At 40.3% G+C, this 23,132-nt stretch overlaps 1 protein-coding gene across 5 annotated transcripts in view; it reads left to right on the top strand.

Annotated features, from left to right (window-relative positions):
• The window catches only part of tp63 (tumor protein p63), a 62,574-nt gene that overhangs the window by 222 nt on the left and 39,220 nt on the right, over positions 1-23,132 (top strand). For all 5 annotated transcript variants that reach the window (XM_017698036.2, XM_017698038.2, XM_017698037.2 and 2 more), the window contains exons 2-3: positions 9,915-10,052; positions 10,967-11,096. In XM_017698036.2, coding sequence (XP_017553525.1) covers positions 9,915-10,052; positions 10,967-11,096 — 268 coding nt within the window. The remainder of the gene's footprint in view (positions 1-9,914; positions 10,053-10,966; positions 11,097-23,132) is intronic.

The raw sequence follows: 23,132 nt of genomic DNA, 5'->3' as shown, positions 1-23,132 counted from the left end.
AATACATGCTCAGTTTTAGTCAGTGAAATTCCTCTTCTGCCTGTAAACTTGTGCTTTAAAAAAAACAAATGCATTGGCTTGGCTCACTGCTCAGTCCGAAACTGGGACAGCACTATGTATTACTTTCCTGGTTCTGTTCTATTTCTGTGTAAAGCGGAAGTTATAGCTGTCTAGTCTGAGACTCTGGAGCAGTGTCTGGAGGTGCAAACATTTGTATCTGTGCCTCCAGCTGCTGCCGGGCACTGATATTTATAGGTGCATGTTCTTATGGTAACAATGCAAGTGTAAGGGAGTGTCCAGCATTTTGGGCAACCAGACTAGATACTCGAAACCCTGAACCTGCTGGGCCGCTCAGCGTTCAAACGCCGCTGAACATTTTGCCGCAGAACCAAACAAAGCTGGAAAACAAGTGCAGCTGTAGAGCTAGCCAAGGAGGCCTGTTCTCACTTTGTCACTGTGCTCATATGTGCAATGATGTCTAATGCAAGTTTTGGGATGGCCCTTTAAACTGCCCCTGAAATTGTGATGTTCATTATGGTTAAGTATGCTGATATTACTTTATACATCTGCAGTGGAATTAAAGAAAATGAAACGCCAAGATCCTTCATCTCGTAATTCCAGCTTGTCTTTATATTCTGTAATTAATGATGAATGGACCAATAGAAATGGTCCAAAATCACTTGGAATGAAATATTTTTACATTCATTTCCATTATAAGTTAAGAATACTTTTCCAGATCCAGATAAAGTTACTAGTTTGGAGACATGAGGTTTTGTTCCAACAGCACCAATATGAAACATTACCTTTGACCGATTCTAGCAATCTGAACACCGTGTTCAGTTTTTTAATGAAAAAGTGTGAGGGCATCAAAAGAAAATGATTAAAAGCTAACAACCTTTGTAAATGTTTCTGCATTGGTAAATACTTATACTTGTTTGGGTCAGTACCTGTTCAAGCATTACAAGTCATCGCTGTCGTAACACACCACCGTATCTCCATTTTTGTAGTTTTGTTTGTTTATTTTGTTTGGTTTTTTTACAGAATTTCAAAAAACCAACTGCCCTTTACATTCTGTGAATATTTATGATAACTGGACCAATAAAGTTATCCAAAATGACTTAGAGCAAAATCTTGTTACATGGACTTTCACTTAAATTTCTGAATGTTTTCTCCTTCGCCTGTAAAGTTACTTTTCTGTGATACAAGATTTTGTGCCAACCATGACGAAACAAAAAATGTAGAGGAAAAATGTAAAGGCCACTAATAGTGAGCTAATACTTTTTAATAACTTAATAATTAACATCTTAAATGTTTGCCATTAAAGAAAGGGGAACAGATTAAATGTCATCTGTGACTGAAACCAGCCAGCCATATAAGATTTCTAAGAAATGCATTGTAAACAAAACCATGACTATATATAATAATAAAGCACAAAAAACCAATCTGAATCTACAAATGAGAGTCTACTGGAAAGCGTATCACTCTTGTAAACAGTTCTGAGTCCGTCTTACTGACACAGGTGCGTTTTCCCTTGTGGGCTTGCACTGTTGAGCATACTTGACCCGGATCACAGGTGCATATACCTGCAGTTGTTGTTTTAGTGTCCATTCCAATTTCCATCAACCTATTTTCTCTCCATGAAAGGAAACCAACGGCATTTCAGGCTTCACACATTCCTCACTACTAAAGCACACCACTGCAATTCACAGCAATGCAGATAAAGGTTAAAATGAGTAAATACCAGTTAATACCTACATTATTTCATTGTATTTCCGTCTGAAAAAGATCCTATTATTTATTCAGTGTTGCATAAACTGAACAACTGTTCAACATGCAAAGTAAAAACAACTGACAAAACAGTCTTAGATCTTAATTAATAATGTAGAAAACAAAGCCTTAATATGTGAGTTGAGTACTGTTTGTGCATGATTATTAATGTGCGTTTTACCGCAAATACGTTTTTTTATTTTTATATAAAATTTTCTTTTTTTTCTTTTTTTTAAACCACACAGCTTTAGAAAAAAGTCTGAATAAACACCATAAATCTGAAGTAAAGTGCTGCGGCAGAGTGAATGGAAGCCGCAATTAGGTTGAATTCATTCAGACTTTTTCTCTGCCTCAGTCAGTCGAATTCAGGCACAATGAAAGCACGCGACCGAGGGGAGGAGAAACCTCCAGGGCTGCTATTCTATTGTTTGAGCCTTCATGTGAGTCCTGCAGCCGCTGATTTGAGGGATGAGGGAGGGGGGGCTGATCTCTTTGAACACTACCTGGCTTTTGATTAATGAAGTCACTGGAGAAGGCCCCCCACTAACCCCCAGATCTCAAGGCTCTGTTTGTTTTGATTGCATTTTCATCGCTAGATGTGCCCAACCTGCCAGGAGACAATGGGCAGCCCTGTTTAGCCGAGACCCTTGACCCCGTCCCGTCTGCAAGAGGCCCAGTCTGCGTTTAAGTGGACGCAGTGCACCTCCCCCTTAGGCTGAATACAAAACCCCCTCAGTAACCGGACACCAGCCACCCACCACCCCCACAGCAGCTCCCACTTGAGATCAAACCCACCATACACTAGAGCTGTGCAGAAAATAACCACAATGAAAAAATAGAGATGAGATGACTATTGTCTCCAAGGAAGTTTTCAAGGCATTTTAAAGTGGTGGCCCGTTTCAAATATAACCAAAACGTAAACTTTGAATAGATTTCGCACGGATGGACTTCAGCAAGTATTTTATAAACAAACTACGCAGGGAGACGAGCTGATGATGATGATGATGATGATGAGTGTGCCAGTCATAAAGAAACCAAATTCACTGGAAATGCTAATGTGCCTGCAAATGTGACTGAGCCGAAATGACATGGTAGTTCAAGTAGTCACTCAATGCAAAAACAGCATGACTCATCGACAGCAGCAGCTAATGCAGTAGTGGGTTACCTGCTTTGATTGATTTATAAGGCCTTACCAAGGCCATGTGGTCAAGCTGTGAGCTTACACTGAACCAAAGCTTTGGCAGGTCCAGATGACAATATCTAATATAAATGAAACAGCTATGAGTGGACGACCATGGCAGAGAACCCGACCATAAACTTCTGTCATTTTGCGCTTGTAAATCTTCAACACAAGGATCGTATGTAAAAGGTCTGGATGCTTCCATGAGTGGGTGCTGTACCTTTTTGTGGGACCATGATGTCGTTCTTGGCTGACACTCCCCGTCAACTGGATTGTGTTTCTGGCAACATCCCAGCGCTGTAGGGGGCTCATAGGGCCAACTCAGTCCTCTTCCTCCTCCTCCTCCTCCTGTCTGACCTTCTCTCCACTCCCTACTATTTTGGCCTGCAAACCTCAGAAAGTAGGAAATTAGAGTAAGTTTGTTCACTGTAGATGGCTGAAAGGCTTGACTGAAGTCTGGAAAAAGGTTGTTTTTGGGTTTCTGAAAATACAATAGAATAAGTACATCCCATCGTTGCACAACATATGTATTATCTTATTATTATTTTATCTCAAGCCTACAAAAAACAATCCTATGAATTTTACACTGACAAAATTTACAACTAGGTGTAGATGTTAAGTCTGAAGGATGGATGTGTGGATGCAGAATGATGGACTTCCTGGCTTAAGACTTACTGACTTGGACTTACTGACTTGTGAGACTCCACTTTACTGCATTACAGTTAATGCTTAGAGCACACATTAGGCCTGAAAGATGCTTTCTCTCCCATGACAGGCTTGGCAGCACAACGTTATCTGAGTAATTCAACCCCAGCATTCACCTTGTGCCACACCTCTTTGGCTGAGCATAAAAAAGGGGATTGACCACGCTTTTCTTGTTGAGCTGTCCTTTTGGGGAACCTTTTAAGCAGAGAAAGAAGAGTTCTCCATGTTATTGAAGCTGCTCTGCCAGTCTTCACCCTTCATCATTTAGGAATTAACGTTAATTCTGTGGTATTTCCAGTCTTAGGCCTATCCCTTAATGCTTATTCTGTTGTGGCGTTCAGAAGCAGGCATGACTGCATATTAGACCAACATGGATTCAGAATCCATGTGTGCACAAATGGTAACGTTAGTTCAGCAGTTTAAGCTGGTGCCACACCTACCTTTTTGGCTGAGCATTAAAAGGGGAATTGAACACGCTTTTCTTGTTGCTTCTACCTCTTGCCAAGTCCAGGTTGTGCACACAGTGTGTGCTTCTTTGCAGCTGGACCATAACTACATTGTGCAGGCATGTTTACTATACACAGCTCTACAGTGTGACCAAAATGCTTGCATTTGCTCATATATTTGAAAAAAAAAATTTCTTAGCAGCTGACCAGTTCATCAGAGCATGTAAGCGAGTAGATTGTGTTAGGCATGGCAATGTTTGGATCAGCAGTAAGGAGTAAAATAACTCACATGTCCCCCACACTGCTAATGCTTGCTGGAGCTTGTAGTTAAAGCCAACATCAAAACTACAAGCAGTGTTTTTTTAGTTTTAATACTTTTAGCATTTATAAATACTAAACCATTTTAATGTAAATGATTACACTCATTTTGCAAACACAAAACAGCATAAATTCTGCATTAACTCTGCTGTTATATTTCTAAGAGCTTTTTAACTCGAGTTAGAGGAGTTTAAAACGACGCCTCGTGTTCGTTCATGACGTCATGGGCGCGAACAGCCAATGAGCTGCTCCGCTCGCCCACTGATCAGCGCTCACTGGCAGTAATTCTAGCGTCCGACTGTCCAAAGCCTGTTTGCTGTAGATCAAAAGGTAACGCTAGCGGACAGGTACGTCTTCTCTTTTCTAGTAAAACACACCCTTCTACTGTCTAAAGGTAAGGCAGAGTTCAGGGCAGGTGATTGCCGTGCAGCGTTCACCCCCATTCTCTGAGGACTCGCGCCCTCTGGCGGTTTGCAGTCACGTGTTCGGTGTAACGGGGAAACGGGAAGAGGCCGGAGTTTGCTAAGCTAACGCTAATAACGTTAGCATGTGCGCTGGCAGCTGAACGTCTCACGACGGGAATTTTAATGGATATTTTCACATTTTTAGGAGGAAACGTGTTTAGTTAGACTACACACATGCTTCTTTTAACTGTGTGTGTCTGTAACCTGGTAACAGCTGGAAAGCTCAGAGGGAGCGGCCCTAGCCAGACAGCGGGCAACATTCACCTTTATTTTCAAACGGAAGATGCAAAAACATTTTTTTTGTTTTCCACGACAGCACAGCTATATGAATCGTGTCTAAAATCAGACGTAGGAAGCACCCCGACAGTCTGTCTTTTAAGAAGGAAAATAACTTTTTATAACCAACATAAAAACACCATTTCCTCTCGTCCAATGTGTCGAGGCCAACGATTCGTGCTGTTCTTCCGCAACGCATTTACGGAGGATTATGGGAAATGTAGTCAGCGAAGGATACGTCTGCTGTGCCCTCGAAAACAGCATGATTCATTTAGCTGTGTGGTCTTTTGGCCTCCTACATACTGGCCCATGTTTTAATAAAAGAACCTGTGGGCCCCTCAGTTTCAAAAAGGTGTATTTTTGGACCAGAACGCTTCCTTTTATAACTACAGCTAGCGCTAGCTAGCTTAGTGTGCCTGTTGCCCGCTGTATGTCGGAACGTAAAATATCAACGGCGCAAATGGGCGTTTTTGACGCACGGAGGACGGGTCAAGCTCAATCCACCATCCCCTCCTCATTAGTAGAGTCTCCGAGGCGAGGCGGGCCCTCTCTCTGCTATACACAGACCCCCTTGCTTGTTCACTTCAGCTGAAAGGACATGGTGCTGCGGCCCCTTTTCACCCATGTTTCCCCTTTGGTGTAGCGTATATTTCCGATGGGTTGAAATGCGTGCCGTTTAGAATGACTTTGAGTGCCGGCCCCTCTCTCCTTTTTATAGCGATTAACCATTTCTTTCTGAGCTCATCATCAGATGGAATCGAATGAAATGAATTAAACTGGAAATGATTTTACACAGAACTTCCCAAACCGGAAATGTCGACCCCGGACATGAGAGAATGGCTCTTTAGGCTAACAAACCGCTTACCCAGTTTGTCCTGAGGCTGGAGGACCCTCGGTCATATCCCAATCTCACACCTATACTGCTAGCTAAAACTAGCAAGCTAACAGTAAAAAAACAAAAACAGACCTATCAATACACACACACACACGCACACACACACACTTTCTTAAGCCACTTCTCCTCAGGGTCATGGGGGGAGCTGGAGCCAATCCCAGCGGTCATCGGGCAGAAGGCAGGATACACCCTGGACAGGTCGCCAGTGCATCGCAGGGCAGACAGACAGACACAGACAGTCACTCACACCCAGGGGCAATGTAGCATATCCAATTGGCCTGACTGCATGTCTTTGGACTGTGGGAGGAAACCGGAGAACCTGGAGGAAACCCACACAGACACGGGGAGAACATGCAAACTCCACACAGAGAGGACCCCGGTCACCCGGCCGGGGAATCGAACCCAGGCCCTCCTTGCTGTGAGGCGGCAGGGCTCCTATCAATACACATCAATATTTAGTGTTAGACTCTGTAGAAATAAGACTTAAGTATTGCACAGAAATAAACAAATAACTTGGATGTATCTACCTATTCCACTTATATCAGTTTGGCCTGACCATTCAGGTATAAGTGATTCATAAGTTCATAATTCATAAGGCCCAGGACACACAAAGCTGACCTTTAATAACTAGCAGCAGCATGTCCAGCTGATGATAACCTTTCATCAGCTCTTCACGGCCTCTTCTTTCCTGTGAAAGTTAGCACTCAAATACACCAAAAAGACTACAGCTGAAGGCTGACATGCACGTCCTGTGCTTGAAGCAATGGCTCTGTAGTAGGAGTTAGCAATAGGCTAAAAACTGAAAAACTGCAGTGTAAAAAGTGAAAGATATATTGTGTGAATGTATTATAAACTTCAAGGGTCCGTATATAAGCCGATTCTTGTGTGTGAAATTGAAGGTGAACCGCTGTTGGTGGCGCTGGGTGGGTAACAAGGCTGCTTAAAGCAGACATTTGTACAATGAACTGAATGAAAATGCTTGGTCGCATTTTCGTAATTATATTATAAAAACTTTTAAAAGTCCATGAAATGAATGAGTATCCCATACTGTATTTTATGTTAATGTGTTATCAGAGCATCTTTAGAGCATTTGTGTATTTGTGGCTTGCTGCTCATGCTGGTGTTGAAACATGAAGCTATTCTCTGCATGTCCTTTTGAGAGTGCCGTTTTCTTTCTTGGTTTCCTTTCTCTGCTTGTTCGCCCTCCCTAACGGCCTGCTGCTGTCACCGATGCAACATGCTCAGTTGGCCAAGAAGTATCAATGTGGACGGACTACAGCCAACACACTGACTACGGGAGAAAAGTTGCTTCCGATGCTCACCAACGACCTGACTGAGTCCGACAGCCGACGGTCAGCTTGGTGTACTGTAATTGGTGCTTGAGCCTGGATTGTTTTTTGGATGAGACACAATACAGTCCAGTCGAGCTCAGTTACACATCTGTCTTGAAGGCGCATGAATACAAACAGCCTCCTTAATTCTAAAGCAGAAAGAGAGGTCGAAAAAAACTAACATAAAAAACAATTGCGATTATTTTTGGTACATAAACCCACATCATAAGTGGACCTTAGGGAAAAAATGAAAAATCCTTTTTCTTGACTATTTTTTCTTCTGGTCTGTTTCGGGTGCTTTGTCTAAAAGAATGGACAGTTGGAGCTTTAGTCTTACACTCTCTGCGGTTGAGTTTCATCCCTAGGCTATGGTAAGCTGACATCCTGCTTCAGAGTTACTCATTATGTATGCCTGCGTCGCACAGTGTATTAATATCACGCCCACACAGAATGTGGGGGAATTCCGGCCCTACACCCACGTCCCTGCCTCAGATTATGGCTTGACACCCCCATTCCCAGCCACACATACAGACACACTCTCTCTTTCACCCCAGAGACACACACATACACACGTACACAAACATTCTGCCCCCTGCCAAGCCCAGTTCAACTACACACACACTGAATGCTGCAAATCACAGTGGTGGTGTTGCTGTCATATAGATGGTGGGGGGAATTCCATCCTGCTCGGCCCGACTGCGTGTGCTGCTCTTAAGCACAAACAGTGAGACGCTGGCCTGTTGCTTGGTGTTCTGTTTCAGAGGGAGAGGGGTCAGGACGTCTGCGCTGACAGTCATTCTGTCTTTTGTCTTTAAGAACCTCACATTCTTTGTCATTAGTGATACAGAGCCATAGAAGAATGTGTCTTTTGAGTAAATGGGTAGCTCATTTTGTTCTGTGTAGATTACCACATTAACTCACATTGCTTTATGTAGATACCCACAATAACCTGTATCGAAAGCCTGATGTGATTGTATCTTAATTATTTCCTGTTAGTCACACCGTGAAACAGTTCTGTCTCAGAAATCGAATTGCAAATGTGGATTCTAAACTTTTTATGAATGCTACGGTTTTGAAATAAATGACTTTGTCTAGGCATTTGTCATTTGTTATTTTCTGGCTTTGAAACACACAGAAAAGTAGGGACGCGCTGATGTGAAAGTTGTGGGCCAGTGCTGGTGTGCAGTATTTTTCATGTACATGTCTGCCAAATGCCAATACATGAACATAAAAAAGGAGAATCTGTCTGGATTAGCAAAACAGAGAAACATGACGTTAAGGTTACAAATTCATAATGAATGAAACGCAGACATTTTCATGCGGTAGACCAGCATCGACTAAATGTTCAGCTCAACGAAATGTAAAGTACAATAAATATGTTGTCAAATATACATCAAAGCGAATAGCTCGATGAAAATTGCATGGTTTCCCCCTTACAACCTGTCCATATGTCACTGGCTCCATACCTTACTGGATATCCTATATCTGGAGCTGTCATCTGCAAGAATTAGCAATGCTGGCCCTGGAATTCTTAGTACTTGGTTTCTAAAGCCAGGACCCTTGCACTTGCTTAACTATTTGTTCTGTGTGTTTAAGTTGTGAACGATGTAACTCAGTTCTCATGTGTCCTATGTTGTAGCTATATTTTGTTTTTCTCTAGTAAATCCCGTGAGTGTGTGGGTCAGGGCTGGAATGCGGGGATTGTTCTTTAAATGGAAAATAAAAAAAATCAGAAGTGTAGACTCAAAAGTGAAGGTATGACTGATGTAAATGTAATGTGTTGTGTAATTAACTGTTAATTAGGTAATTCCATTTAAATAGTATAGCAGTATTATATTAATATCTTTCGATTTCTAAGAGCTAAGTAAGATTTCTAGGCTCAGGCTCAAGTCCAAGTCAAAAAATTGCTACTCAAACACAGATGGTTTGTGCTACTGCAGCACAAGCCTAAATATTGTACCACTAGCTTGCAGAATGGATAATGTTTGAGAGACTGAGGAACTTTTGTTTTGGTCGAAGAGTTGCTCTTGCGTCCTACAAGCAATTAAAAGAGAACAGCCTATGTTCGTGTGGGTGTTTGTTGCCTCACTTTTACACTAAACCTGCTTCAGTCTTACACTTCACCGCCTTTAAGGCTTTTTGATTCCAAGCTTTTGTTCCAGGTGGTCATGACATTGATTATGGGTTATCATGTAAACATCATAAACTTGCTTCAAGCTATATTGTGTTGTTAAATGATCTCAAATAGTCTTGCTCACTTGTTTATATAGGTTTCTAACACTGTAGGCAAAAATTAAGCTTCAGGACGGCTGCCACTTCTGTTTTCAGCTATGTGATGTAGTATTTAAAAATTTGGATCTGTGACTCCTTTTAGGGTAAATTTAACTTTTTACATTTTTTGAGCTGTTGCTTTAAAGTCAGTGCAGTAATAAATATCCACACACTGCTGACATTTATGTGCGTGCAGTACAATAATCCCTGTACGGTCTTCCTTCAGATGCATAATTTTATGTGTACATTTTTTGTTTTCAGTAGATTGAGGGAGCCTGCAGCTTGTCTTTCATGGGCTGAGGGATCATTCCTGGCCTCCATGTCTCAGACACCAAGCTCACAGGGAACCGACATCCTCGGGCAGGATGTCTTCAACCAGCTGCTCGAGATGCTGGACCAGTGCGTACAATCACACACAGCTACTCTTCTTGTCAAAAGTTTGGGAACACACTTCAGAGTCATGTTTGATTTAACATAATGTAAAAAGAAGACATGCAGAAAATTTCTTATCATAGACTAGAGAGTGAGAGTCAGGCTGTGTTCTGAAATGGCATCATCTGGTGAGTTGAAGGAGCAAATGTATCTTTGCTGATCCGTCTTAGCATCTCAGTTGCTGTGCTGTGTACTTGAGTTTAAGGAGTACAGGAACTGAACGGTCCTTCCACCAACGATGATCTGATTATTACAGCATTAGACTTTTTGTTCGATTCTGACGAGTAGTGCTTCGATGGTTTCTCTGGTTTCTCTTGTGTGGTGTTGTGGTATGCTTTATCTGTGTACAACGTCCGTAAGTTAACAAATCGGTATGCTACTACCTGCCATCTGAATACAACGCTTAGGTTTGTTAGTTTAATGAAACAGAAAGTGAGACAAAAAATTTAAGCACAACAGAAGTATTGATGTGAATTGGCTCAAGATTAAGGGGAAAAGTTTTTTTTTTAAACAGCCATCCAAAATTGTGAGCAAAAAAAAATCCCAAAATTTTGTCCCAAATGTGGTTTATTTATTTGACATCACAACAAAAAGGAAAGGAAAAGAAAAAATGGCAAGTTCTAAACAGCTTTCTATTCAGTATTCCAGACAGCTGGAGGAAAATGCTTTATTACTTCATCAATTTGTTGGAAACTGTAAGATGAGGCGACCTCAAACTGTTTAGAGTAATGTATGTCGATAAAGATGCTCACTCTGCTATACACAGGGAAGCATGGGTCAGAAATGCGTGATGGTGAAATTAAAAAGACTTTCCTGAAGTTTTTGTACTGCCCTGAAAGTTTCCCCAAAAATACTCCCAAGGTATTTTTGTGTTTCTTCAGGTCTGCGTTTCACTCGGTGCAGCCCATTGAGCTCAACTTCTCAGAAGGTTCAACAGACAGCCCCCCGTCCAACACGATTCAGATCAGCATGGACTGCATCACCATGCATGGGTCTGAGGAGCACCTCTCAGTGAGTGTCACAAAACAGCTAACGCTGCATATTTTGTCAGTCTCTCACAGCCATCCATCCAATTCAGCAGCTAAAACTCAGCTTTCAACAGTTATCCTATCACAACAGAAAACCTTCGTTTTTTTTTAAATTTGAGTTGTTGTGATTCATTTGAGATAATCTTGCTCTCCATTATTAGAGGAGAAGGATTTGTGGCCTAGTTCCTGACAAAGCAGTCTCGCTAAACCCTGTGATATTGTCCCTGTGAGATTGCATCATGACTTCACGCAGTACTTCGTAGGATGTCGTCAGTATTAATACTTCTATTGCAAATCAGAAAATTTCGCAAGGCAGGAAATGGTTGGGTGTTTGAAAATTTGGTAGACAGTATTGAAGAGAGAAGTGGGACGTTCAGTGGGGTGTTCACTTAACAGAAAGGTGGCCTGGAGAAAAATGAAAAATGATTTCTTCAAGTGAAGAAATCAATTCTGATGAGTATTTTGATGTTCCTCTTAATACCACAGTGTTTTACGACTTCAGAACATACATCCTTTTTGATCAAACTACTGTATTTGCCCTAGGAGTGGTCTACATGAAGTTGCAATAAAACTTCATTGAATGTTTTGGGTTTTTTTTTAGATTTTCATATTTCTTTTCTATTTTGAACCCGTTTTTGCAAGATTTAATCTTTAAATCTTAAATCTTTTAATCTTAAAGTTGTCCTCCCATGGAAGGAAACAGTTAAGTATGTTGTTCTTTTCACGTTTTTAAAACTAATTTTAGCCCATGAAGTCCAAAGCAGGGCAATTTCTTCAGATTTCTCACTCAAATCGAAGGCAGTTTTTGCATAGCTATTATAGCTGTGAGCTATGTGTAAATTTTTAATTTATTTTACAGACTGTATGGCGCTGATTTAATGAGAAGTCAATTACAGCCAATTAAATAAAGTCAGCAGAACGAATGACAGAGATAATTAACATAACCCCTCTGTCAATGCCATGTCTGAAACTTTTGCTTTGTTTGGTGTGACCAGTGAGGTGCACAGTTCAGCTTCTGGGGAATTCAGTGGTAAACTCCGGTAAAAGCCGTTATCACCCATATGCGCATCTGGGGGCGTTAGTGATTGCTGTGGGGATCCCCTGGTCCACTGAGTTAACCCTGCTGAGCAGCCACTTTTCTGATTGGGTTTGGTGGCAGTTAAAGTGAAACATATGAACAGGGACCAATAACAATCACCAGATATAATCAGCAAGGCCTTAGTGGTAGCCTATTTATTTGTTTTTTGGTTTGTGTTAAGGTGCTTCATGAAATATGCTGAGATGAGGGTTTAGCTTATGCATCCCACAGCTGAAATCATTTCTGTGTTGCTGTCAAAATCTGGGTGGCTGGACCGTATCAATGCACTGTGAAAATGGAGCAGACCTACTACAGAACTGTGAATCAGAGGTTTTCTTCTTTGATGTAAGTTACATGCATTCTTAATTTTGATTGGTGGAACTTGAGTAAAAGTAGACATATTTCAAATTTTACTTGAATTAAGAATTTCTCAATTACACACTACAAAGTGTCCACTTTTAAAAGTATTCAAGTACTAAAGGTAAAAATGTATTATGATTTGTAGGCTAAATCACTATTAAACGTGCCACGTATGGGTGGTCAGGGTCAGTCTGTTTACTGTGTAGCTGGTGTTGTAGCAGGTGTTGGTGTGCAAAGCTTTCCAGATGAGCGTAAACTGAAGTCCTGTTCTCTCTTTTGCGTCTTAAAGGTCTCCTCTCACATTACCAGATTGACTGACTGACTGACTGACTGACTGACATGTTAAATTCAAAAACAATGTTAAATGTGTTGGAGAGGGAGAACATATGGGAGTAAAAAGCAGTGAGCTCTGTAATTATTGGCTCCCTCGGTAAAGATGAGTAAGAAGGTCATAAAGAAATCTCTTTGCTGTTGGTTAGCTTAATCTCACACTGAAATTAAAAATCTAACTTTGCGTTTACTCTAAGAAAACAAAAATCCTCTTCAAAAAATACTAAACCACATTTTACAGTTATTCTTATTAACAAAATAAAACTGAAGAATGTTCCATAAGTCTACATTACAACAGTGAAATATAGTGTTCATAAACTCTTAAGCAGCCATCCATGACTTCCTTTTTTAAACATAAATATGAGGTGATGCAGAGGCCAGTCGTTTATCAACAAGGGCAAGATTAGAGAACACACAAATGAAATTAAACAAAAGTAATTAAAATGACTAATAAGTAATTAATTAAAATTAGAAATTAAACAAAAACAAAATACACACCTGAACACCGACAATGACCAGTCAAAAAATTTAAAAACATTAAAAAAAAAACTGGAATTGCAGTGAACCTGCTTGGAAAAGACCACATTTATTTTATGGAAATGTACAGTCAGGAATATGGATCGAGAGGCAATGGTTTCTCCAAGGAACAGAGATTGTAGCATTTTGGCTTTACCAAGTCTCCAAAACTAGAATTAGATGCCTCCTCCTTGACACCAAACTATTGGAACGTGTAGAAAGTTTTAAGTTTTAAGAAGAAAGTTTAAGTAGCTGTATGGAAATAAATACTCAAGTTAGTTGGTTTAAAAAGTATCATGGGCTGTCTATAATCGTCTGTGTCCATTTTTTTTCTCCAAATCCCCTGGAAACCGTGGTAGGATACATGGCATCATGGGCTCCATGAAGCACTAGGAGATTTTAAACTGAATCTGGCTGCCTCTGCCAAAAAATATAAAACAGGTTTGTGGCTGGATCTCTCAAAAAACATTTGTCCAGATCTAGTTCAGTTACCACAGTCAGTGTTTTAGTATGGCCACCTCAGTCCTTTGACCTAAAACCCATTGAAAACCTGGGGATGAGCTGAAGAGGAGAGTCCAGAAGAGAGGATCTAGAACCCTGGATGCTCTGGGAAGATTCTGTATTGAGGTCGGGCATCATAATAGAAGGCTGTTATGTTGGCAAAGTGAGGTTGCACAAGATAGTAAAAGCAGAGTGCCAATAAGTGTGACGCATGGTTTTCTTAAAAAGATAAGAAAATGAATTGAATTTAATTGTAAGATTGAGCTAATTAAGTACAAAGATTTTATCAAGACCTTTTTACCAATAGTGCTAATAATTATAAAGCTGACTAGGTTCAGAAAAGTTGTGAATCTTGAAACAAATCCAGGAAATGTGCAAATCTTGGGAAAAAAAAACAAGTTTAACAGCGAAGTAATTGTACTTCATTACTTCCCTCTGAATTTGTTTCTATGATACTGAACCAGTTTTTGGGCACATTTGTAGTGTCTTCCAGCAGTTCCTTTCCCTGAATACAAGGTGTGTGAGACTCTTTCCCTCAGGAGAATTCCACTGACACATGTAGTTACAGTATTGTTTAAGCACAGAACTGGAAAGCAGTGGAAAGTCTGAGTTGTAAGTGTATGAAATGCAGATAGAGCTGCAGCCTAGTTGCCTTGTTCAGTGTGCTGCCAAGTTGAGAAGATGAGGTGGTGGTTCCCCTCCCAGCACAGGAATGCTGTTGTCCGGCAGTAAAGAGGAGGGAAAAAAGGGTGAGACTCACCAAGCAACGCTGTGATTCTGTACCCTGAGGTGCTGGGTGGGTCGTTGGTGGGGTGGGGGGGGGGGCACTTTCCCTTGAACTGGTGATTAATGCCCCCTCCCTTACTTACAGCATCACCCTCCCTCCACCCACTCTCGTCTTCCTGCCTTGAAAGATGGGGTGCGGTGTGGAGACGGTGGCACGCTACCACACTACCAATTTAGCCTGTTCCAGCTAACATGCTGCAAGTTCAGAAAATGGCAGACTGGCTTGATGCTTATTAAAGGCTTATTAAGAACTTTTTCACTATCTGAAAACCCTGCATGTGAAGCTACTAGAGCATTTCACACATTCAGCATTTGCATGAGCTTTTCAACTGAAAACTGCCTTTTAGAAGGTTAAAGGGGCATGCAAAATTCCCAAATTCTTCGCATAATTTAATCATTTCAAGATGTTTTTAAAAATATGTTTTAGGTCAAAATTTTATCTGGAAGACCATCATAAAACAATATCTTAGGCGTCATTCCCCTTTAAAAATTCTTTGTATTCGTCATTCATTTTAAAGGTTTTATAGCATTCGACTGTTATTCTTATTCCTTTTTGGTGTGTCATGAGAGATTTTTGGGATATAAATTTAACTTCATATTAAACACTCCTGCCACAAAATGAGCTTTCGTAGTTAGCAAGGGAAGCCAAAATTCTATTGGACTGTCCTCACTTCAAACTTAATTTCTCGCTTTGAGCTCGCTTTAAATTTAAATTAAGTGCCCCCCAGATCAGCAACTCCCCAGCTACTAAATGGACCCTGGCACCTCCTTCCAGAGGCATACCTCTTTGATGAGTCAGTAGACATTGCGCATTCTCTCTAGCGCCCTCAGGGAACGCTGTTTGTATTGTGAAGGGGTTTTATGTTTAAATTTGAAATTCCTTTTCTTGGGGAGTTGCGTTCTTTTCTCTAGCCTCAGGGCAACAATTGTGAGCAGCACCTGCCTCAAACAGGACTGCAGTCTCTTCTCATTGCCCTCATGCTGAGGGAGGAGTCAAAAGACAGCAAGAGGTAGAAGTATGGAGTCACATAACATGAAGGAATGTGATGAAAACAGCGACAGGAAAAGCACTATGTATCCACCCGGAATAGTTGATGTCACGACAAAATTGAGCTGTCGATCAGCTGAGAAGGATGAGCTTACAGTCCATAGAATGACGGGGATGGGGTTGGGTAATAAAATGGGGACGTCTAGGAGATTTAAGACTGACGCATACAGGAGAAGCTGAGTGTGCTCTGATTACATGTTTGCCTGCTGAATTCTGTGGAATTTCTCTTGGTTGTTTTTCTAGCTTTCCTTATCTAGTGAAGACTGTTTAGATTGCATCTCATCTCTTTGACAAGTGAATGTGTTGTTCAGTGAGTGTTTGTTTTAGAGGACTATTAGTTTAGTAAAGATTTTTCTAGAAAATCCTGTCCGTGATCTCACTGCATGTTTAATATTTGTTTAAGTTCGTCTCGGAGGGGTCCTGTCTCAGGAGCCTCTTTCAGTCGCATCCAGTGCAAAGGCAACACCTAAATTAGGTGCTGACAGATTGGATAGAGAGTATATGCCTCGATTGAAATTTACATTTTGGGTGTGTTTTTGGGCGAGCTGAATCAAAAAGTATTTGCCTCAATTTATAACCTGTGAATGGCTTTCGCTGGCATTGTGCGAACTGTTTAGTCTACGGCGCGGCTCTTCTCTTGTTTAGTCATTTGCCTTGTTCTTTTCAGCAAGGGCCTGACTCAGCACCAGGTGATTACAGAGCATTAAGAAGGTGTGTTGCTTGCCTCTTGCCACCCCTTTCAAAATTGCTGCCTCTTTTACCCACATTCTGCCCTGAAACGTTTCTTCAGAATTCAGGCAAATTGAAAGTACCACAGAATTTTTGTAGCCAAACTTAAAAAAATTTGGGATTAACTGTTTGGCAGAGAAAACTGGTCTCAGATCAATGAAGGCAAGCAGGTTCCACCTGGAGCTATGTCCCAACTGCTTGCTGGCATGCTCTTCAGCTTGAATCTCAACTGCTAAATTTGTGCCAACTCTTCTACGCCCCACCAGTTTGCCTGTAGCAACATCAAACAGTGCTAGAGAACAACACTGGCAGAAACCTTTGCTCTGCAGTATCTTGAAGATCTATAGTCTTTCTTTGCATGAAGAAATGTAGGTTTTTTTGTTCTTATACATGTATAATGTGTACTATATTTGTATAGAGAAAAGTTTGTTCACTAATTTTATGATGTGAAAGTAAATGTAAATGATTTTTCAGAGGAAACTAAGCTGTAAAAAAAAGCTTGTTTTGAATGTATAGCTTTTGTGATGTCACAAAAACCAATGCATTTTAATAGGTCCACCTATTCACCCTACAGCAGTTTAGCCCCACCCATTCACAGTAAAGTTATAAGGTAGTTCAGCTTGGATCAGTTTTTGAATGAGGCACATCATAAGACAGCCAGTCAGATCATACATATAAACATATACATGCATATGGTGACATGGTTATAGTAAGTCTTAAAGGCACTGTACCAAAAACAGCCTGGTTAATTCTCAGCGATAAAGAGAGAGCTTGGAAAATGGTCACATAAAAGCGAATTCCGACCTCAGAGAAGGAGAGGATGTTTGCCCTTTAGTGTATTTCACATATTACACAGTATCAGGATAGAAAGTGGGCAACATTAAATACACAAATAAGTATTAAACAGCTGTGTACAACAACATATCCAAATGTTATATGGTGCAAGAGAGAAACACTTGCAAAGTGAGAGAGCCTCTTTGACAGTAGCATTGATTGATTGCTTTGTAATGCTTTCTCCTGTTAGTTTGGCCTGTTACATATCAGGTTTGGTAGGAATGAGATCTTTGTATGCACGTAATACAGAGTGTTTTTGTTTTTACAGCTTTGTCTTGTTGAGTCTGTTTTGTGAGATCACCTAAAATGTGGGTGAATTGTTTTATTGTTTTAACTGTTTTATCATTATTATTATTACTGAATATAAAGGACATTATTTATTTCTGTACATTTCCTTGTTCCTTGTAAAATTTTACTGGAAGGCAAATTTTTGTCAGTGGTTTGCAGTTTCATATACTTTTTTATGTTCTTTCTAAAACTTTATGGTAACAAAATAGGTTTTGATTTCTGGAAGAGTGCAGCTTTTCTTCAAGCACTTCATGAACCTGGGTTTTGTCTTTGTGTTTAGGCCTAAACAGGATGGAGAGGTTCTGAAGCCAATTATGCAGTAAAACAATTCCACAGTTCAGTGTGCAGGTGTTGACTTTTTAAACTGCCCTTTGGTTTTAGAAGTTCACAGGTGTCTGGCCCTTTTGACATTCCTAACTGCTTATTATGCTGAACTTTAACACTGTTGCTTATAGAAATCTTCAGGCGATGGCAAACTTACAATAACTATTCTGAATTTGTTTTCATGTACTGTACTGTGCAAAAGTCAGAGACCCCATTCCATTTATTTCATTTCCAGTCAAAAAAGCCATTAAGTACAAGTTATTCATTTTTTTAGCATCAGGAAAATGGCACAATTTTAACTACACCGAAATCTCAACAAGTAAATACATTAAAATATTTTTAGTATCTACTGTGTTCACTGAAGTTTTTGCAGAAGACTTGCTTTCATTTTTTCAAAGAAATCTATAGGGATGTTTTTCCACAAATCCAAAGTTCTGCCTTAAAAGTCTCACAATCCAAGTAACTGTTGCAAATTAAGCCTCATTTAGACTAATCAGTCCGTAAAATCTTACTCCACATTTTAGGCGTTTCAGTGTTTTTGTGCAAATTTTTCTCTTTTCTCAGTTTCTTGACAGCTACAGGTCCTTTCAGTTTCATAGCGTTAAGTTGTCCTCTCAAAGTGGAAGCATGGACAGAAGCAGCTTTTCACATCTCAAGCTTGCCTTTCTGTTGTTTCTCAGATGAAAGCTTTAGGTGCTGTTTATCTGATGGCAGTCTACCAGGTCTACTATGGTTGTTAGGAGTCTAATTTTCTCTATATGCTCCCAATAAGGAAGAAATTTTAAAAGGAGCCAAGGTGTGTTCGGGTCGTTGCTTGTGTGAATGTGCGTCTCTTTGAAGGAGAACATGTTAAATCTATTCTTCCTGCATTTTTACTGACCCTGAAAAGTGAATAACTTATTGGCTGTTTTGACGAAGTTTTTCTTTTTCTTCTTTTTTTAATGAAAGGGTGGTCTCTGGCTTTTGCACAGTACTGTTGCTAATGTATAATAAGCCTCAGGATATGGACATCTGTGAATGTGAAGGGGTTAAATGCTTCAGAATTCGTCAACAGGTTGTGTTAGATCTCAGAGCTGACGTCTTGTCAGAGTCAGAGTGGTAGATGTGTAGAGGATTTGTTGTGGTAGCTCAGTACTAGTGGCCCTGGCAGTCTCTCTATTTTTTGAGTTGCCCTGCAGCGCTCGGCAGCCGTCATCAAAGAGCAAACCCCCCTCTCACAGGAGAAAGAGGAGCACAAATGCCACCTCATCAATTTCACACTAAGCAGGCCATATTAAAAATGACTCATCTAATTCTCTGTCTTCTCTCTTTCTGAGAACAAATGAATCTCTTTTTCAGTCACATCCATGCTGTTGTCATTGTGTCGATGCGATTTTCAAATCCTGACCTCTTTAGTACCATTAAAGCATTTGGTGGCAGGTGGCAAGGCTGAGCTGATAGAATAGTGAAGCCCCCCCCCAGGTATTTAGGAAAGATTTACTTCTTTTCCGTTTTTTCCCCTCCTCTTCTCCCCCTCAGCAGGGGGTGATGGAGCCTGTCATCTCCTTGTATAGGTATCTTCCCAAACCCCAAGCACCTGACACACGATACCTCACTAATCCAGCAGCTCTAAGCCCAAACACTCCTCAAAGAGTTACAGCCACCTAAGTGCAACAACTTTTGTCCGAATCGCAGAAAAAGCACACGTTTGCCCCCATTTCCTGTCTTAGAGCTGAGCTTGTGTTTATTGCCTCACAACCGATGCCTGATTCAGCCACTAGTATTTTGTCTAGTGTATGTGGATATACGCTACCTAATATATCTCCAGTGCAGAAATACATGTTGTAGCACTTACCAAGTGCAACTATGATCACTATTCAGCTCCTCTCTGTGGTCCGGTATTAGCTATCCTAGTGCTTTTCACACTGATACTAGGAAGTTATTTTTCCCCACATAACGTTATTACTGTATTGGGTGGCCCGACAAGCAGAGTCTGCTGGGAGCCTTTATAATTAGGCCAGACAAGATAACGTTTAGAGTGAACCATCACTGTAGACTGCAGATCTCAGTGGTTGTTTTTTTCTGCTAAACCAGAAGAATGCAGTGTAACTCAAATCATGTCTTTATCATCATTCCTCAGTTTTCTGCACTGGAACAAAATGTCATTCTTTAGGCTCCATGGTGCAACACACATTACATGGGACTACATGAAGCGCAGATGCACAAAAGTGTGAAACTAGTGCAGAACGTACAATAAATACACAAGGCACTATGTATACTAAATATAAATATACGCAGCGTATGAATTTAGGAACTAGTGTAAACATTGTCAGTGGTAGGTATTGTCAATGGTAGTTCACATGGGCTCCCAACTGGGGTAAACGTTTAAAAAGTGCCATAAAGCTTGAAACTGACAAATGCCAGCTCTGGTTCATTCACGGAATCTCTGTAAACACTCTTAAATAAGATAAACTATAATTTTATTTTTAGTTAGGTGCAGTATAGACTTGTGGAAACTCCAAAATGTCTCATGCTCACTGATTTCATGCTTTACAGTGGTTATAGTTCATTTTAGCAAGGAAACCTAGTTCATGCCAATTTTTGTAATATTTCTCACATCTCTCACAACACTGGAACAATGCTAAACTATCATAAGGAAAAGTAAATAAATAAAGTATCTGAGGACACAATGTCTAGTCCTGTAAGCCCAGAAAGTCAGACACAACCATTTAATTTATTTGATTTCCTGTCAATAAAGCACATAAAGCCTATAAAGTTTCCCAAATTACTAATTGAGACCAGAATTATTAACAAGCGTGCAAGACCCAGTAGACCATCAAAATTGTCCCCCTTGGATAAACAGTACTTAAAGCTTTCATCTTTGAGAAATAGGAGAAAATCAAGCTTCACTGTTGCTTCGAAAAGTTCCACAGGTGTTTCTGTCCATCTTTCCACTGTGAGAAGACAGCACAACGCTATGAGTCTGAAAGAATGTGTAGCTGTTCAGTAGCTGCTACTGAGATAGATGAAAAAGAAAAGAAAAGAAAATGCGCTACAGTACTGAAAAAGGACATCAGAGTTGTGGACTTCATGGACTGGCAGGTCTAAGTGTATAATTGGAATTATGTGGGTTGTGAGAAGCTGGAAATGAAACCAACTTTTAAGACGGAATTTCGGATGTGTTTACAAGAAGCATTGAAAGCCCCTGCAGATTTCTTTGAAAAACTGAAAGCAAGTCTACTGAAAAAAGTGGAAGCTGTGATAGAAGCAAAGAGTGGACATAGTAGCGAGTGGAAAAAGCTATATTGTTTATATTATATATAGTTGAATTACATATATATAAGCTTCACTTTAAATTTATGTTAAATATTTGTGGGTAGCACTGTTGCTTCACAGCAAGAAGGGCCTGGGTTCGATTCTCCGGTCGGGCGACCAGGGTCCTTTCTGCTTGGAGTGGGTTTCCTCCAGGTACTCCGGTTTCCCCCCGCTGTCCAAAGACATGCATTCAGGCCAATTGGACATGGTAAATTGCCCCTAGGTATGAGTGTGTGAGTGAATGTGTCTGTCTGTCTCTCTGCCCTGCGATGGACTGGCGACCTGTCCAGGATGTATCCTGCCTGACAGCTGGGATAGGCTCCAGCACCTCCCGTGACTCAGAAGAAGAAATGGCTTAGAAGATGTTTGTTGTGTTTGTTTTGTTGTGCGCTTTTTGTTCCTGATGAAAATTAATATTCTAGGGATTTTATGGGAATTTTGACTGGAAATGAAAAACATAAAGGGTGGTCTCTGATTTTTGCACAGTACTGTATATAAAAATGTATCAATGTATGCATGCAGTATCTGTTAAATGTAGATAGATTAAAATATTAAAATATAGTTTGCCCTTGTTGTGACCTTGTTCCCTTTTGTAAGAGTGTTAGGATTCCCAGTGTGAGCTGCACACACCTGTGGAGAGCATGCAGTCATCCATAACGGTATAGGTAGCTTGGATAAATGCAGCCAGCATTGAACCAGAAATCTGCTTTTCTACAGTCACATGTTGCTATTTGTCAGCTGTCAGTGTTTTATCAGATACAAATTGTTTGGACAGAACAATTCATGCTCTTAATTGCTTACCAATATAGTCACCCAATTTGTGTGTATCCTTGTGTAGGTGGTCATTTAAATTTTTTTGGTTTTGTGTTGTAGCTTGTGTCTTATCTCCAAGCTCCACCCTTATTATATTATGTCTTTTACCATCCTTTTGATAGTGGATACCTTACATTTGCTATTATTTACGTAAACTAACTTTCTAGTGCACTTTCCAGCTGCTTAGGACGTTCCTCAACGTTTGTTTCCTTACTTTCCTCCTGATTGTTAGTTGTTCGTACATAAACATAAATGCCTATGTTGAGAAGTCTGGGAACTTATTTAGGTGTATTTTAAAGAATCATGCAAAAGCCTTTAGTTCGTCGTGGTGTTGGCATGCTGTGGTTGGCAAAAAGGGGTCAAGTTCAGACCAGTGATTTGTTTTTTGGGGCTGCTGTCATGCCTCATGCTGTCACTGTAACCTGTGACAAGGTGAGGGGATGTGGCAACATGTAATATCACAATACTTTAAAAGATTTTCTTGATACACGATATGCTTTACAGTATTTATTTTGTTTGTTTTTTTTTATTTAAGACGTTGAAGCAGACAAAAATAATTGTGACACATTTAAAATGTATAAAAGCTATCAGTAGTCTTTTTTGTGTGTTTCACATACTGCACTAAATCCAATTAAACATGATTATGCTGTCCATTTAGGCTGATGATATCCATGACGTGCTTAGAAAACTATATTATAATATGTGATGTCATTTATTACATTAATGATAATTATTTTCTTCTTACCTTACTATGCCAACATTTATCTTTTTACCCTCCCTGACCCTTTGACCCACCCATACTATTGTAAATGTCTCAGTGAACCTCCTGGATGGTCTTAAGAAGGTTCTAGCTGCTATAGTGAATTCTTGCGAACCACCAAAGTGCTTAATTCATGGCAGTTGCAACTGAACACCACCAGTGTGTTTTGTCTGTGTATGTTTAACAGAAAATCACTACTGGATTTATACTACAGACATCTTTCTGTCAGGGATACTGGTTGTGGTGTGACAGGTGACGCTGGAGTAGCTCAGAAAGTGCAGTTGTTATGACTTCAACTGCAAGGACTACAGTACACACTGGCTGAGTTATTCTAAAGTTATAGAAGTCATAATAGAAT

The sequence above is a fragment of the Pygocentrus nattereri genome, chromosome 26 (genome assembly GCF_015220715.1).
Source record: "Pygocentrus nattereri isolate fPygNat1 chromosome 26, fPygNat1.pri, whole genome shotgun sequence".
Classification (NCBI taxonomy): Eukaryota; Metazoa; Chordata; class Actinopteri; order Characiformes; family Serrasalmidae; genus Pygocentrus; species Pygocentrus nattereri.
This window is presented reverse-complemented; position numbering and strand designations above follow the sequence as displayed.